The sequence below is a fragment of the Panthera pardus genome, unplaced genomic scaffold (assembly GCF_024362965.1).
Source record: "Panthera pardus isolate Hobbes unplaced genomic scaffold, ASM2436296v1 HiC_scaffold_27, whole genome shotgun sequence".
Taxonomy (NCBI): Eukaryota; Metazoa; Chordata; class Mammalia; order Carnivora; family Felidae; genus Panthera; species Panthera pardus.
The window spans coordinates 56870896-56884308 of NW_026526843.1; the positions used below are offsets into that span (position 1 = coordinate 56870896).

General features: G+C 37.9%; 1 protein-coding gene across 4 annotated transcripts in view; it reads left to right on the forward strand.

Annotated features, from left to right (window-relative positions):
• The window catches only part of RPS6KA6 (ribosomal protein S6 kinase A6), a 219391-nt gene that overhangs the window by 71086 nt on the left and 134892 nt on the right, over nt 1–13413 (forward strand). For 3 of the 4 annotated variants that reach the window (XM_053891451.1, XM_053891454.1, XM_019429490.2), the window contains exon 3: nt 10490–10606. The exons of the other annotated variant lie outside the window; for it this stretch is intronic. In XM_053891451.1, coding sequence (XP_053747426.1) covers nt 10490–10606 — 117 coding nt within the window. The remainder of the gene's footprint in view (nt 1–10489; nt 10607–13413) is intronic. 4 annotated transcript variants of the gene reach the window in all.

The window sequence follows — 13413 nt, forward strand, 5'->3', positions numbered from 1 at the left end:
GGGAATGTGATATATAAGACAAAAAATGTTATCCTCAAGTCTACATTTTATCCTGTATCCCCAATGTGTAGCACTGTACCTAATATATAGTGTATGCTCCTTAAATGTTGATTTATCTGAATGAGTGAATGATTAAAGAGAAAAGACTGTATAAATGGGAAGATTATGTAATATATCATGACTTCATTGTACCAGAATAGAGAACATTTTTTTGAAGATGATTCATTCCTAAGAGAAAACAAATGGATTGCTGATAGGTACATCACTATCTTATTTCAGGCTAGAATGTTTTCAGTCTCAAGCTTTTGAAATAGTGCAGAAGCAGAAGAAAGTGAAGTAGTGGAAGGGAAGAGGGATGCAGATGACACAAAAAGGTTTTAATAGTAAACATCAATAAGTATAGCCTTGGGGAGGCTGAGACATGTTAAGCAATAGACAAGACTAGGGTGGGGAGTAGATGAAATAAGACTGATATTATGATGACACAGAGGGTGTCATGATTTGACAATAAAAAGAGCCAGTACATACAAAATATAAAACACTTCTGTAATAAGTAGCTGTGGATACATGTGTGTATTTGTGTATCTGTATTTATATACCCATATAAGTATATCTTAGAAACACATAAATAACTTTTTTCAGTCCTGATCATGTATCAGAATCATCTGGGGAGGTTTTAGAAAATCCTAGGTCTCACCCTAGTTCTACTGGACCATAATCTCTGAGGGTGGGACTCAAACATGTGTATTAAATAAATATTTATTGATGAAGGAGAGGAAGATAGCAGCATAGGAGGAAGCTGGGCTCACCGCGTCCTGCTGACCAATTAGATTTCACCCACATCTGACTAAATAACCTAGAAAACAGCCAGAAGACTAGCAGAATGGACTCTCTGGAGCCAAGCATAGATGAGAGGGCCACGGAAGAGAGTAGGAAGGACTGAGAGGCATTGCGCACTACACGGACTGATGGGAAGGAGCCGGGGCAGTGGAGGGGCAGCCAGCCCACCTGGCAAGGCAGAGCCCCCGAGTCTGGCTTGCAAAAGTGGAGGGGCCGGATGGAGTGTGTTCTGACAGCCAGTGGGACTTCACATCTGGAATATTATAAGTCAATAGCTCTGCTCTGAGAGTGGGAGGGCTAGAGGACAATGGGAGGGAGAGTTGTTGACCCTCAGAGGACAGAGCTCAGATTCATGGGGAACAAAGGTGCTCGCCAGCACCATCTCCCTCGCCCATCCCCCAGCCAAAATCCCAAAGGCAACCAGTTCCTGTCACTGAACTTGCTTGCACCCTGCAAACACCCAACATTGTGCTTCTGTGGATCCATCCCTGTGAAGGATTTGCCTCCTTCCCAGTGCCACAGGGCCCCTCCTGAAGTGGACCACCAAAGGCAAAATGAGCTGAGTCTGCCCCTCCCACCCCTGTGCACCCTGCGGATCCCCCCCGGCTAATACACCAGATCCCATAGAAGCAGCACCACAAGCCTGGCAGTGTGCAAGTAGCCCAGACAGGGGCCACACCACTCCACAGTGAGTCCTACCCCTGGGAGAGGGGAAGATAAGGTACACAGCAGTCAGACTGTGGCCACAGTGGAGGGCTGGGGGCAGACATTGGGTCTGACTGTGTCCCCGCCCACCAATGCAAGTTACTCAAGACAGCACAGAGGAAGAGCAGTGCTGTTCTGCACCACTCCAGGGACTATCCAAAATGACGAAATGGAAGAATTCATCTCAAAAGAAACTCCAGGAATTAGCGACAGCTAACAAACTGATCAAAAACAATTTAAGCAATGTAACAGAAAATGAATTTAAAATATTAGTCATAAAATTAATGGCTGGGCTTGAAAAAAGCATAGAGGACAACAGAGAATCTATTACTACAGAGATCAAGGGATTAAGAAGCAGTCAGGAGGAGCTAAAAAAATGCTATAAATTAGGTGCAAAATAAAATGGAGGCGACCACAGCTCGGATTGGAGAGGTACAGGAGAGAATAGGTGTTAGAAAATAAAATTATGAAAAAGAGGAAGCTGAGAAAAAGAGATAAAATAATCCAGGAGTATGAGGGGAGAATAAGAGAACTAAGTCACACAATTAAACATAATAACATACGCATAATTGGGATTCCAGAAGACTAAGAGAGAGGGAAAGGTGCTGAAGGTGTACTTGAAGAAACCATAGCTGAGAAGTTCCCTGATCTGGGGAAGGAAGAAGGCATTGAAATCCAAGAGGCACAGAGAACTCCCTTCAGACGTAACTTGAATCGATCTTCTGCACGACATATCATAGTGAAACTGGCAAAATACAAGGATAAAGAGAAAATTCTGAAAGCAGCTAGGGATAAACAGGCTCTAACATATAAAGGGAGACTGATAAGACTAGTGACGGATTTATCTACTGAAACTTGGCAGGCCAGAAAGGAATGGCAGGATATCTTCAATGTGATGAACAAAAACTATGCAGCCGAGAATCGTTTATCCAGCAAATCTGTCATTTAGAATAGAAGGAGAGATAAAGGTCTTCCCAAATAAACAAAAACTGAAGGAATTTGTCACCACTAAACTAGCCCTACAAGAGATCCTAAGAGGGATCTTGTGAGACAAGGTACCAGAGACATCACTACAAGCATGAAAGCCACAGACATCACAATGACTCTAAACCCATATCTTTCTAAAATAACACTGAATGTAAATGGACTAAATGCTCCAACCAAGAGACATAGGGTATCAGAATGGAAAAAAAAAAACAAAAAAACAAAAAAAAACAAGACCCATATTTGCTGTCTACAAGAGACTCATTGTAGACCTTAGGACACTTTCAGATTGACACTGAGGGGATGGAGAACTATCTATCATTCTACTAGAAGTCGAAAGAAAGCTGGGGTAGCCATACTTATATCACAAAAACTAGAGTTTCACTTAAAGGTTGCAACAAGAGATGAAGAAGGACATTATATAATAATTACAGGGTCTATCCATCAGGAAGAGCTAACAGTTATAAATGTCTATGCACCAAATACGGGAGTCGCCAAATATATAAAACAATCACAAACATAAGCAACCCGATTGATAAGAATGTGGTAATTGCAGGAGACTTTAATACTCTACTTACAACAATGGAGAGATCATCTAGACACAGGATCAATAAAGAAACAAGGGCCTTGAATGATACATTGGATCAAATGGACTTGACAGATATATTTAGAACTCTGCATCCCAATGCAACAGAATATACTTTCTTCTCGAGTGCACATGGAACATTCTCCAAGATAGATCACATACTTGGTCACAAAACAGCCCTTCATAAGTATACAAGTATTGAGATCATACCATGCATACTTTCAGACCACAATGCTATGAAGCTTGAAATCAACCACAGGAGGGGTGCCTGGGTGGCTCAGTGGGTTAAGTGTCCAACTTCGGCTCAAGTCACGATCTCACAGTACGTGAGTTCGAGCCCCGCATCAGGCTCTGTGCTGACAGCTCAGAGCCTGAGCCTGCTTCACATTCTGTGTCTTCCTCTCTCTCTGCCCCTTCCCTGCTCATGCTGTGTCTCTCTCTGTCTCAAAAAAAAAATTAAAATTAAAATTAAAAAAAAAAAAAAAGAAATCAACCACAGGAAAAAGCCTGGAAAACCTCCAAAAGCATGGATGTTAAAGAACAACCTACTAAAGAATGAATGGATCAACCAGACAATTAGAGAAGAAATTTGAAAAATATATGGAAACAAATGAAAGTGAAAATAAAACAATCCAAACGCTTTGGGATGCAGCAAAGGCAGTCCTGAGAGGAAAATACTTTGCTATCCAGGCCTATCTCAAGAAACAAGAAAAATCCCAAATACAAAATCTAACAGCACACCTGAAGGAAATAGAAACAGAACAGCAAAGAACCTGAAACCCAGCAGAAGAGAAATAATAAAGATTAGAGCAGAAATAAACAATATAGAATAAAAAAAACTGTAGAGCAGATCAATGAAACCAAGAGTTGTTATTTTTTCTGAAAAAATAAACAAAATAGATAAACCTCTAGACAGACTTCTCAAAAAGAAAAGGGAGATGACCCAAATATATAAAATCATGAATGAAAAAGGAATTATTACAACCAATCCCTCAGAGATACAAGCAATTATCAAGGAATACTATGAAAAATTATATGCTAACAACGGGTCAACCTGGAAGAAATGGACAAATTCCAAAGCACCCACCCACTTCGAAAACTCAAACAGGAAGAAATAGAAAATTTGAACAGACCCATAACCAGCGAAAAAATTGAACCAGTTGTCAAAATTTCCCATCAAATAAGAGTCCAGGAGCAGATGGGAAGATGACTTCCCAGGGGAATTCTACCAGACATTTAAAACAGAGATAATACCTATCCTTCTCAAGCTATTCCAAAAAATAGAAAGGGAAGGAAAACATCCAGACTCGTTCTATGAATCCAGTGTACTTTGATTCCTAAACCAGTCAGAGACCCAGTAAAAAAAAGAGAACTACAGGCCAAGATCCCTGATGAATATGGATGCATAAATTCTCAATAAGATACTAGCAAATCGAATTCAACAGCATATAAAAAGAATTATTCACCATGATCAAGTGGAATTCATTCCTGGGCTGCAGGGCTCGTTCAACATTCGGAAATCAATCAATGTGATACATCACATTAATAAAGAAAAAAAAGAAAAAAAAGAAAAGAACCATATGATCCTGTCAATCGATGCAGAGAAAACATTTGACAAAATTCAGCATCCTTTCTTAATAAAAACCCTCGAGAAAGTCGGGATAGAAGGAACATACTTAAACATCATCAAAGCCATTTATGACAACCCCACACTAATATCATCCTCAATGGGGAAAAACTGAGAGCTTTCCCCCTGAGATTAGGAACACGACAGGGATGTTGACTCTCACCTCTGTTGTTTAACATAGTGTTGGAAGTTCTAACATGAGCAATCAGACAACAAAAGGAAATCAAAGGCATCAAAATTGGCAAAGATGAAGTCAAGCTTTCGCTTTTTGCAGATGACATGATATTATACATGGAAAATCCGATAGACTCCACCAAAAGTCTGCTAGAACTGATACATGAATTCAGCAAAGTCCCAGGATACAAAATCAATGTACAGAAATCATTTGCATTCTTATACACTAATAATGAAGCAACAGAAATACAAATAAAGAAACTGATCCCATTCACAATTGCACCAAGAAGCATAACATTCCTAGGAATAAACCTAACCAAAGATGTAAAAGATCTGTATGCTGAAAAGTATAGAAAGCTTATGAAGGAAATTGAAGAAGATATAAAGAAATGGAAAAACATTCCGTGCTCAATGATTGGAAGAATAAATATTGTTAAAATGTCAATACTACCCAACGCTAGCTACACATTCAATGCAATCCCATTCACAATTGTAGCACCATTCTTCTCGAAGCTAGAACAAGCAATCCTAAAATCGGTATGGAACCACAAAGGCCCCGAATAGCCAAAGTAATTTTGAAGAAGAAGACCAAAGCAGGAGGCATCACAATCCCAGACTTTAACCTCTACTACAAAGTTGTAATCATCAAGACAGCATGGTATTGGCACCAAAACAGACACATAGACCAATGGAATAGAATAGAAACCCCAGAACTAGACCCACAAAAGTATGGCCAATTAATCTTTGACAAAGCAGGAAAGAATATCCAATAGAAAAAAGACAGTCTCTTTAACAAATGGTGCTGGGAAAACTGGACAGAAACATGCAGAAGGATGAAACTAGACCACTTTCTTACACCATTCACAAAAATAAACTCAAAATGGATGAAGGACCTGAATGTGAGACAGGAAACCATCAAAACCCTAGAGGAGAAAGCAGGAAAAGACCTCTCTGACCTCAGCTGCAGCAATTTCTTACTTAACACATCCCCAAGGGCAAGGGGATTAAAAGCAAAAATGAACTATTGGTACCTCTTGAAGATAAAAAGCTTCTGCACAGCAAAGTAAACAATCAACAAAACTAAAAGGCAACCAACGGAATGGGAAAAGATATTTGCAAATGACATATCGGAAAAAGCTAGCATCCAAAATGTATAAAGAGCTCACCAAACTCCACACCTGAAAAATAAATAATCCAGTGAAGAAATGGGCAGAAAACATGAATAGACACTTCTATAAAGAAGACATCCAGATGGCCAACAGGCACATGAAAAGATGTTCAACGTCGCTCCTCATCAGGGAAATACAAATCAAAACCACACTCAGATATCACCTCATGCCAGTCAGAGTGGCTAAAATGAACAAATCAGGAGACTATAGATGCTGGAGGGGATGTGGAGAAACGGGAACCCTCTTGCACAGTGGGAATGCAAACTGGTGCAGACGCTCTGTAAAAACAGTGTGGAGGTTCCTCAAAAATTTAAAAATAGACCTACCCTATGACCCAGCAATAGCACTGCTAGGAATTTACCCAAGGGAAACAGGATTGCTGATGCATAGGGGCACTTGTACCCCAATGTTTATACCAGCAGTTTTAACTATAGCCAAACTATGGAAAGAGCCTAAATGTCCATCAACTGATGAATGGATAAAGAAATTGTGGTTTATATACACAATGTAATACTACGTGGCAATGAGAAAGAATGAAATATGGCCCTTTGTAGCAATGTGGATGGAACTGGAGAGTGTTAAGTGAAATAAGTCAGAGAGAGAAAGACAGATACCATATGTTTTCACTCTTATATGGATCCTGAGAAACTTAACAGCAGTCTATTGGGGGGAGCGGAAGGAAAAAAAAAAGAGGTTGGAGAGGGAGAGAGCCAAAGCATAAGAGACTCTTAAAAACTGAGAACAAACTGAGGGTTGATGGGGAGTTGGAGGGAGGGAGTTGCGTGATGGGTATTGAGGAGGGCACCTTTTGGGATGAGCACTGGGTGTTGTATGGAAACCAATTTGACAATAAATTTCATATTAGAAAAATGAAAAAAATTATTTTACTAGTGATTTTTATTAGCAGCTAGGGCATTGTAAGCTACTGTCTACTTAAAGGCAAGCTATCCATAATTTAGTAATATAATGCATCGTAGTTGTTTGCCTGGGGAGTTATATTTTTATTAGAGAAGACAGATGGCCAATTAGTAAGTTAATATCAGGATTTTAAAAAAAAATACAGATTCTGGTGTCATTATGCTCTTCATTTGTATTGAGTACCACACAGTGTAATAAAAGTACTGACCATGGGTAATCTGGAAAAATGTTTATTTATATTCCTCACACTCTAAGGAAAAATGCATATTTAATTAAATTTATAAATAAAGACAGTTGTATTCAAAATGACATTATCCATTATCCAGAATGAATTTCCTGTTTGCCTATTTCCTTTAAGTTTTAAAAAAATAATTCTGGACACATATTTTTCTGTTTTTTTAAATGGTATTTAAAAATAATTTTGAGGCTTCTTACAGGTAATTTATCTTTAAAATCTTTCTTTCTACAAGTGAGAATAAGGTGATGGTTGCCAGAAGGGAGGGGAGCTAACGGATGGGCAAAATGGGTGAGGAGGAGTCAGACATACAGGCTTTCAGTTACAGAATGAATAAGTCATGGGAATAAGAGCTACAGCATAGGGAATATAGTCAATGGTACTATAATAGCTTTGTATGGTGACAGATGGTAGCTACACTTGCGGTGAACATAGGATATCATATAGAATAGTTGAATCCTACCTTCTATGCCTGAAACTAATGTAACATTGTGTGTCAACTATACTGAAAAAAATGTTTTTCTTCATGCCCTTGTTATGAAATTGGGTGGATTTCTTTGGATGTCTGCTCCCATAAAATCAAACAAATATTGTGCTAAGCATTAGGAATGCAGAGATGAGTGTGATTAATACCTGCATTCAGGCAGCTCATGGTCTAGTGGGAGAGAAAGACAAGGTGATGAGTTATTAAGACACAGTGTAACAATATTCTGTGGTGACTATCCACTGGGAAAAGTGGTCTTTTCTAATATAGTAGCATTTTCATGTTGGAAGTTTTATGGGAATGCTGCCAAAAATTGAAAGACATATTACATTTTTAAGGGATGGGCATATGTGGACTTTAATTAGAAGAGGCATTCAACAGACTCTTTCATCTGGAAGGCATTCTTAGGGTTGGTGAAACTAACTAGAGTAGAGTATAGTTGTTTCCTTGGTAACAGTAATTAGAATAGAGTAGTTGCTTCCTAAATATGAACATTTTTAAAGATTAATGTCATCATGACCCATGTTTATAATGATGATTTTAAACAGGGCAGAAACTAAAGCGCTCAAGCATAAAACTGCTGTACTGTGTTCAATATGGAATTAAACTTGGTGCACCTGGATGGCTCAGTTTGTTAAGTGTCTGACTTTGGCTCAGGTCATGATCTCATGGCTTGTGAATTCGAGCCCCATGTCAGGCTTTGTACTGACAATTTGGAGCCTGGAGCCTTGTTCAGATTCTGTGTCTCCCTCTCTCTCTGCTCCTCCCCCCCTCTTTATCTCAAAAATAAATAAACATTAAAAAAGTTAAAAAAAATCACAGACTTGTGGGAAACCTTAAAGACCCTTTTAATATAACATGTTTGTCATGTGAGAATACTGAAATAAAGTGGCTTGTGATTTGGCCAAGGCTGCTTAGCTTATACATGGCAGTGATAGGAGCAAAACTTAGTCTACTGACTCTTCTATCAGTATTCTTTCATGTGGAGAGAAATTCCAGTGTTTTTATTATATGCTTTGAAGACTAGTAGTACATTCATAGTATGTGGTGAAAACTCAGTTAACCATAATTTAAAAGTATACAATCTGATGATGTTGCTTTTGGTATACACATATTCTGTTGCAAAAGTGCATACAGATATGCCACACTTTAATCCAAAATGGTAGCTGCAAAGCATATGTATTTGCATTAAAAAGGGTTTTTCACTTTTTTTTTTAAATTTTTTTAACGTTTATTTATTTTTGAGACAGAGAGAGACAGAGCATGAAAGGGGAGGGTCAGAGAGAGAGGGAGACACAGAATCTGAAACAGGCTCCAGGCTCTGAGCGATCAGCACAGAGCCGGATGCGGGGCTTGAACTCACGGACCGAGAGATCATGACCTGAGCGGAAGTCAGACGCTTAACCGACTGAGCCACCCAGGTGCCCCGGTTTTTCACTTTTTAAAAAAGAAACCCCTTCAAAAGAAAAACACACTCTCATAGCTACTTAAGAGTCTGCTGAAATAATATTTTAATGTGTAACAAACATCCATGGACATACGTTCAGAGCTGATTCTTCATTTATGACTGAATACTCCTCCTACCTACCACTCTGGTGAGTTAATGTTTGACTACCTGTGTTATTTTAGCTACGGTGAAGTCTAGCTTACTTGGGATTATGTTCGTGCCTGTTTTGGCCACAGTCACTATTTATTAATTAATTAAAGCATGAATTGAGATGATTCTTGCCATCTAGACAAGAATTAATATGGTATTATGGAAATCTACCAAGATTTCTAGATATGGTGATTAACTGGTCATGTGAACTTAAACTCTGTGGATCTCAGGTTTTTTTTCCACTATATAGTCAGAATGTTAGATACTATTTCCCAGCTCTTGTTATTTTGTGATATGTAATACATTTGAAGTTTTTTCATCCTAGCTACTATGCTTCTCTAGGGACTAGAATTACACCTCATCTGAGTGTAATCTTCACAGCTGAATGGAGTCCTACAACAAAAAGCAGAAACACTCCCTGGGTACCTTCTTTTCTGCCTGACCAGGTGGTAGGAAATCTGGCTTATAATTTATATACAAAATTTCAATAACAAATATGGCCTGGAAACATTTGTTTGGGATTTAAGATTTTGTTTGCCTATAGCCAGTTTTTCATTTCAATAATATGGCTAGTTGGACATTTAAGTATTTATATATCAATGACTACTTAAAAGGCTACAGTGGAATTCTATTTCAAAGAACTTTTGAAGCTCACATATTTTGTCATGCCCTATAATTTACAAGGTTTTATCTATCTTTTTTTCTGCATCTACTTCATACATCATACTCCAATGAGGGTCTTTTTATTAAATAGACTCCATGCCCAACATGGGGCTTGAATAAACCCTGAGATTGAGAGTCACATGCTTTACCAATATTATGATTTGGATGCTCAACCAACTGAGCCAGCCAGGCACCACTCCAGTGAGTTAGTTATTGATGTTTTTCTTGTGTCACTACCTAGTTGGAAGGGAAAGCTGAAACAGGGAAAGCTGAAACATAGATTTTATGTGCTTATATTTACATGCAATTAATAGGGGTGGTGAAGATTGTGGTGTATCTTTATGTGTTAGAAAACAGGGAAATGAATATACCAGTAATCCATAAAACTCTGTGTTATATTGAAGGAGTTGGATATTCAGTTAATTTCTGGTGTGATTTCTGATTCTTAATGGAGCTAATGTTAAGATTTGCAGCTGGATTTGAGTATTTTTGGATTTCTTTTTACAGGATGAAGGAAATGTTAAAGAAATCCCTATTACTCATCATGTTAAGGAAGGGTATGAGAAAGCAGATCCTGCACAGTTTGAGTTGCTCAAAGTTCTTGGTCAGGGATCCTTTGGAAAGGTAATGTTTTATTCCACATTTTTTCCTCTTCTAAACATTTAGCAAATAAAAGGTACACATATAGAAAAATCTGAAAATATGCCATTTCTAAATTTGTTAAATGATACACACAAAGGTAATTCTGTAATTTTACTGCTTCTATTTCTACTTTTAATTCCATTTCTTTATACTTCTCTATAATAATGAATGCTTTCCAGTACCTTTGGCTCACTGATTTATTTTTTTCATGTATATTTATTTATTTTCAGAGAGAGAGAGCACTCACATGAGCAAGTTAAGGGCAGAGAGTGAGGGAGAGAGAGAATCCCACGTAGTCTCCACACTGTCAGAACAGCGCCTGATGGTAGGGATCCATCTCATGAACAGCAACGGCATAACCTGAGCCAAAATCAAGAATCAGATGCTTAGCTGACCGAGCTACCCAGGCACTCATCACTGATTTCTTTAGGACAAAATATAGCATGCTATTTATTAGCTGCCTAAATTAAAGTATTTTTTAAAAAGTCTTCCTTTTTTCACTGTTCATATGCTTGCATGATTACAGCTTTCTCTCTCCTGATTATTTTATTTATATTCTGTAGTTCTGTCACAAAAGCCAGAATGTAGGTATTAATTCATATATGAATGCATGAATTCACCTATCATCTGTTAAAGTAGTATGTGTGTGAAGGACAAAAGGGATAGATACTGGGTGACATGTGGATGATGTGAAACCCTACATTTAAGGAGCTTAAATTTCAAGAGAAAGAGAAAAAATTGAGAAACGTTAACTCAGAAATTCATTATTAAAACTGTATATTAAGTGCTTAATGACATAATTTTTCGAGGGTGTAGGTCTGGTTCTTGACTTTGTACAGCTAATATCTAAGTCATGAAAGTTATTGCACACACACAGACACATAGCCTTTAGGAAAACAGAAACAACAATCGAAGGGGAGAAAGATAAGGAGAAACTACTAATTTGAGTGTGGCTGAGATTTAGTTTTAAAGGGGAAAAGCAGGGCAACTGAGCAGTGATTATTATGATCTAAATCATTATGATTTAAATCATTTTAAAAGAAAGATACACACCCACACACACACATAATTTAAATTCAAGTTAGTTAACATTAAGAGTAGTCTTGGCTTCAGGAGTAGAACCCAGTGATTCATCACTAACATATGACACTGAGTACTCATCCTGAAAAGTGCCCTTGTTAATGCCCATCACCTATTTAACCCAACCCCCACTCACATGCCCTCGAACAACTCTGTTTGTTCTTTATAGTTTAGAGTCTCTTATGGTTTGCCTCCCTCTCTGCTTTTATTTTATTTTCCCTTTTCTTCCCCTATGTTCATCTGTTGAGTTTCTCAAATTCCACATATGAGTGACATCATATGATATCTGTCTTTCTCTGACAGGCTTATTTCACTTAGCATAATACCCTCTAGTTCCATCCACATAGTTGCAAATGGCAAGATTTCATTCTTCTCATTGCCAAGTAGTATTCCATTGTGTGTGTGTGTGTGTGTGTGTGTGTGTGTGTGTGTACCAAATCTTTCTTAATCCAGTTATCAGTGGATGGACATTTTGGCTCTTTCCATAATTAGGCTATTGTTAATAGCACTGCCATAAATATTGGGGTGTATGTGCCCCTATGAATCAGCATTTTTGTATCCTTTGGATAAATTCCTAGTAGTCCAATAGCTGGGTTGAAGGGTAGTTCTATTTTTATTTTTTTTAATTAAAAAAGGAACCTCCATACTGTTTTCCTGAGTGGTTGCACCAGTTTGCATTCTCACCAACAGTGCAAAAGGGTTCCTTTTCTCCACATCCTCGCCAACATCTGTTGTTTCCTGAGTTGTTAATTTTAGCCATTCTGACAGGTGTGAAGTGGTATCTCATTGTGGTTTTGATTTCTATTTCCCTTATGAGTGACACTGAGCCTTTTTTCATGTGTCTGTTAGCCATCTGGATTAAAGTGTCTATTCATACCTTTTGCCGATTACTTCACTAGATTGTTTTTTGTGTGTTGTTTGGTAAATTCTTTACAGATTTTGGATACTAACCCTTTATCTGATATGTCATTTGCAAATACCTTCTCCCATTCCATTAGTTGCCTTTTAGTTTTGTTGATTGTTTCCTTTGCTGTGCAGAAGGTTTTTATCTTGATGAGGTCCCAGTGGTTCATTTCTGTTGTTATTTCTCTTGCCTCTGGAGATATATCATTAAGAAGTTGCTATGGCCTAGGTCAAAGAGGCTGTTGCCTGTTTTCTGCTCTAGGATTTTGATGGTTTCAAATCTCACATTTAGGTCTTTCATGCATTTTGAATTTATTGAATGCATGTTGTAAGAAAGTATCTACGTTCATTATTCTGCATGTTGCTGTCCAGTTCTCCCTGCACCATTTGCTAGAAAATATCTTTTTTTTCTGTTGGATAATCTTTCCTGTTTTGCCAAAGATTAGTTGGCCATATATTTGTGCTTCCATTCTGTATTCTCTATGCTATTCCATTGGTCTATGTGTTTCTTTTTGTGCCAATAGTATCCTGTGTTGATTATTACAGCTTTGCAATACAGGTTAAAGTCTGGATTTGTGATTCCTCCAACTTTGGTTTTCTTTTTTAAGATTACATTGGGTATTTGGGGTCCAGAATTATTTGTTCTAGTTCTGTGAAGAATGCTGGTGTTATTTTGATATGGATTGCATTGAATGTGTAGATTTCTTTAGGTAATATTGACATTGTAACAACATTTGTTCTTCCAATCCATGAACATGGAATGTTTTTCCATTTCTTTGTGCCTTCAGTTTCTTTCATAAGCTTTC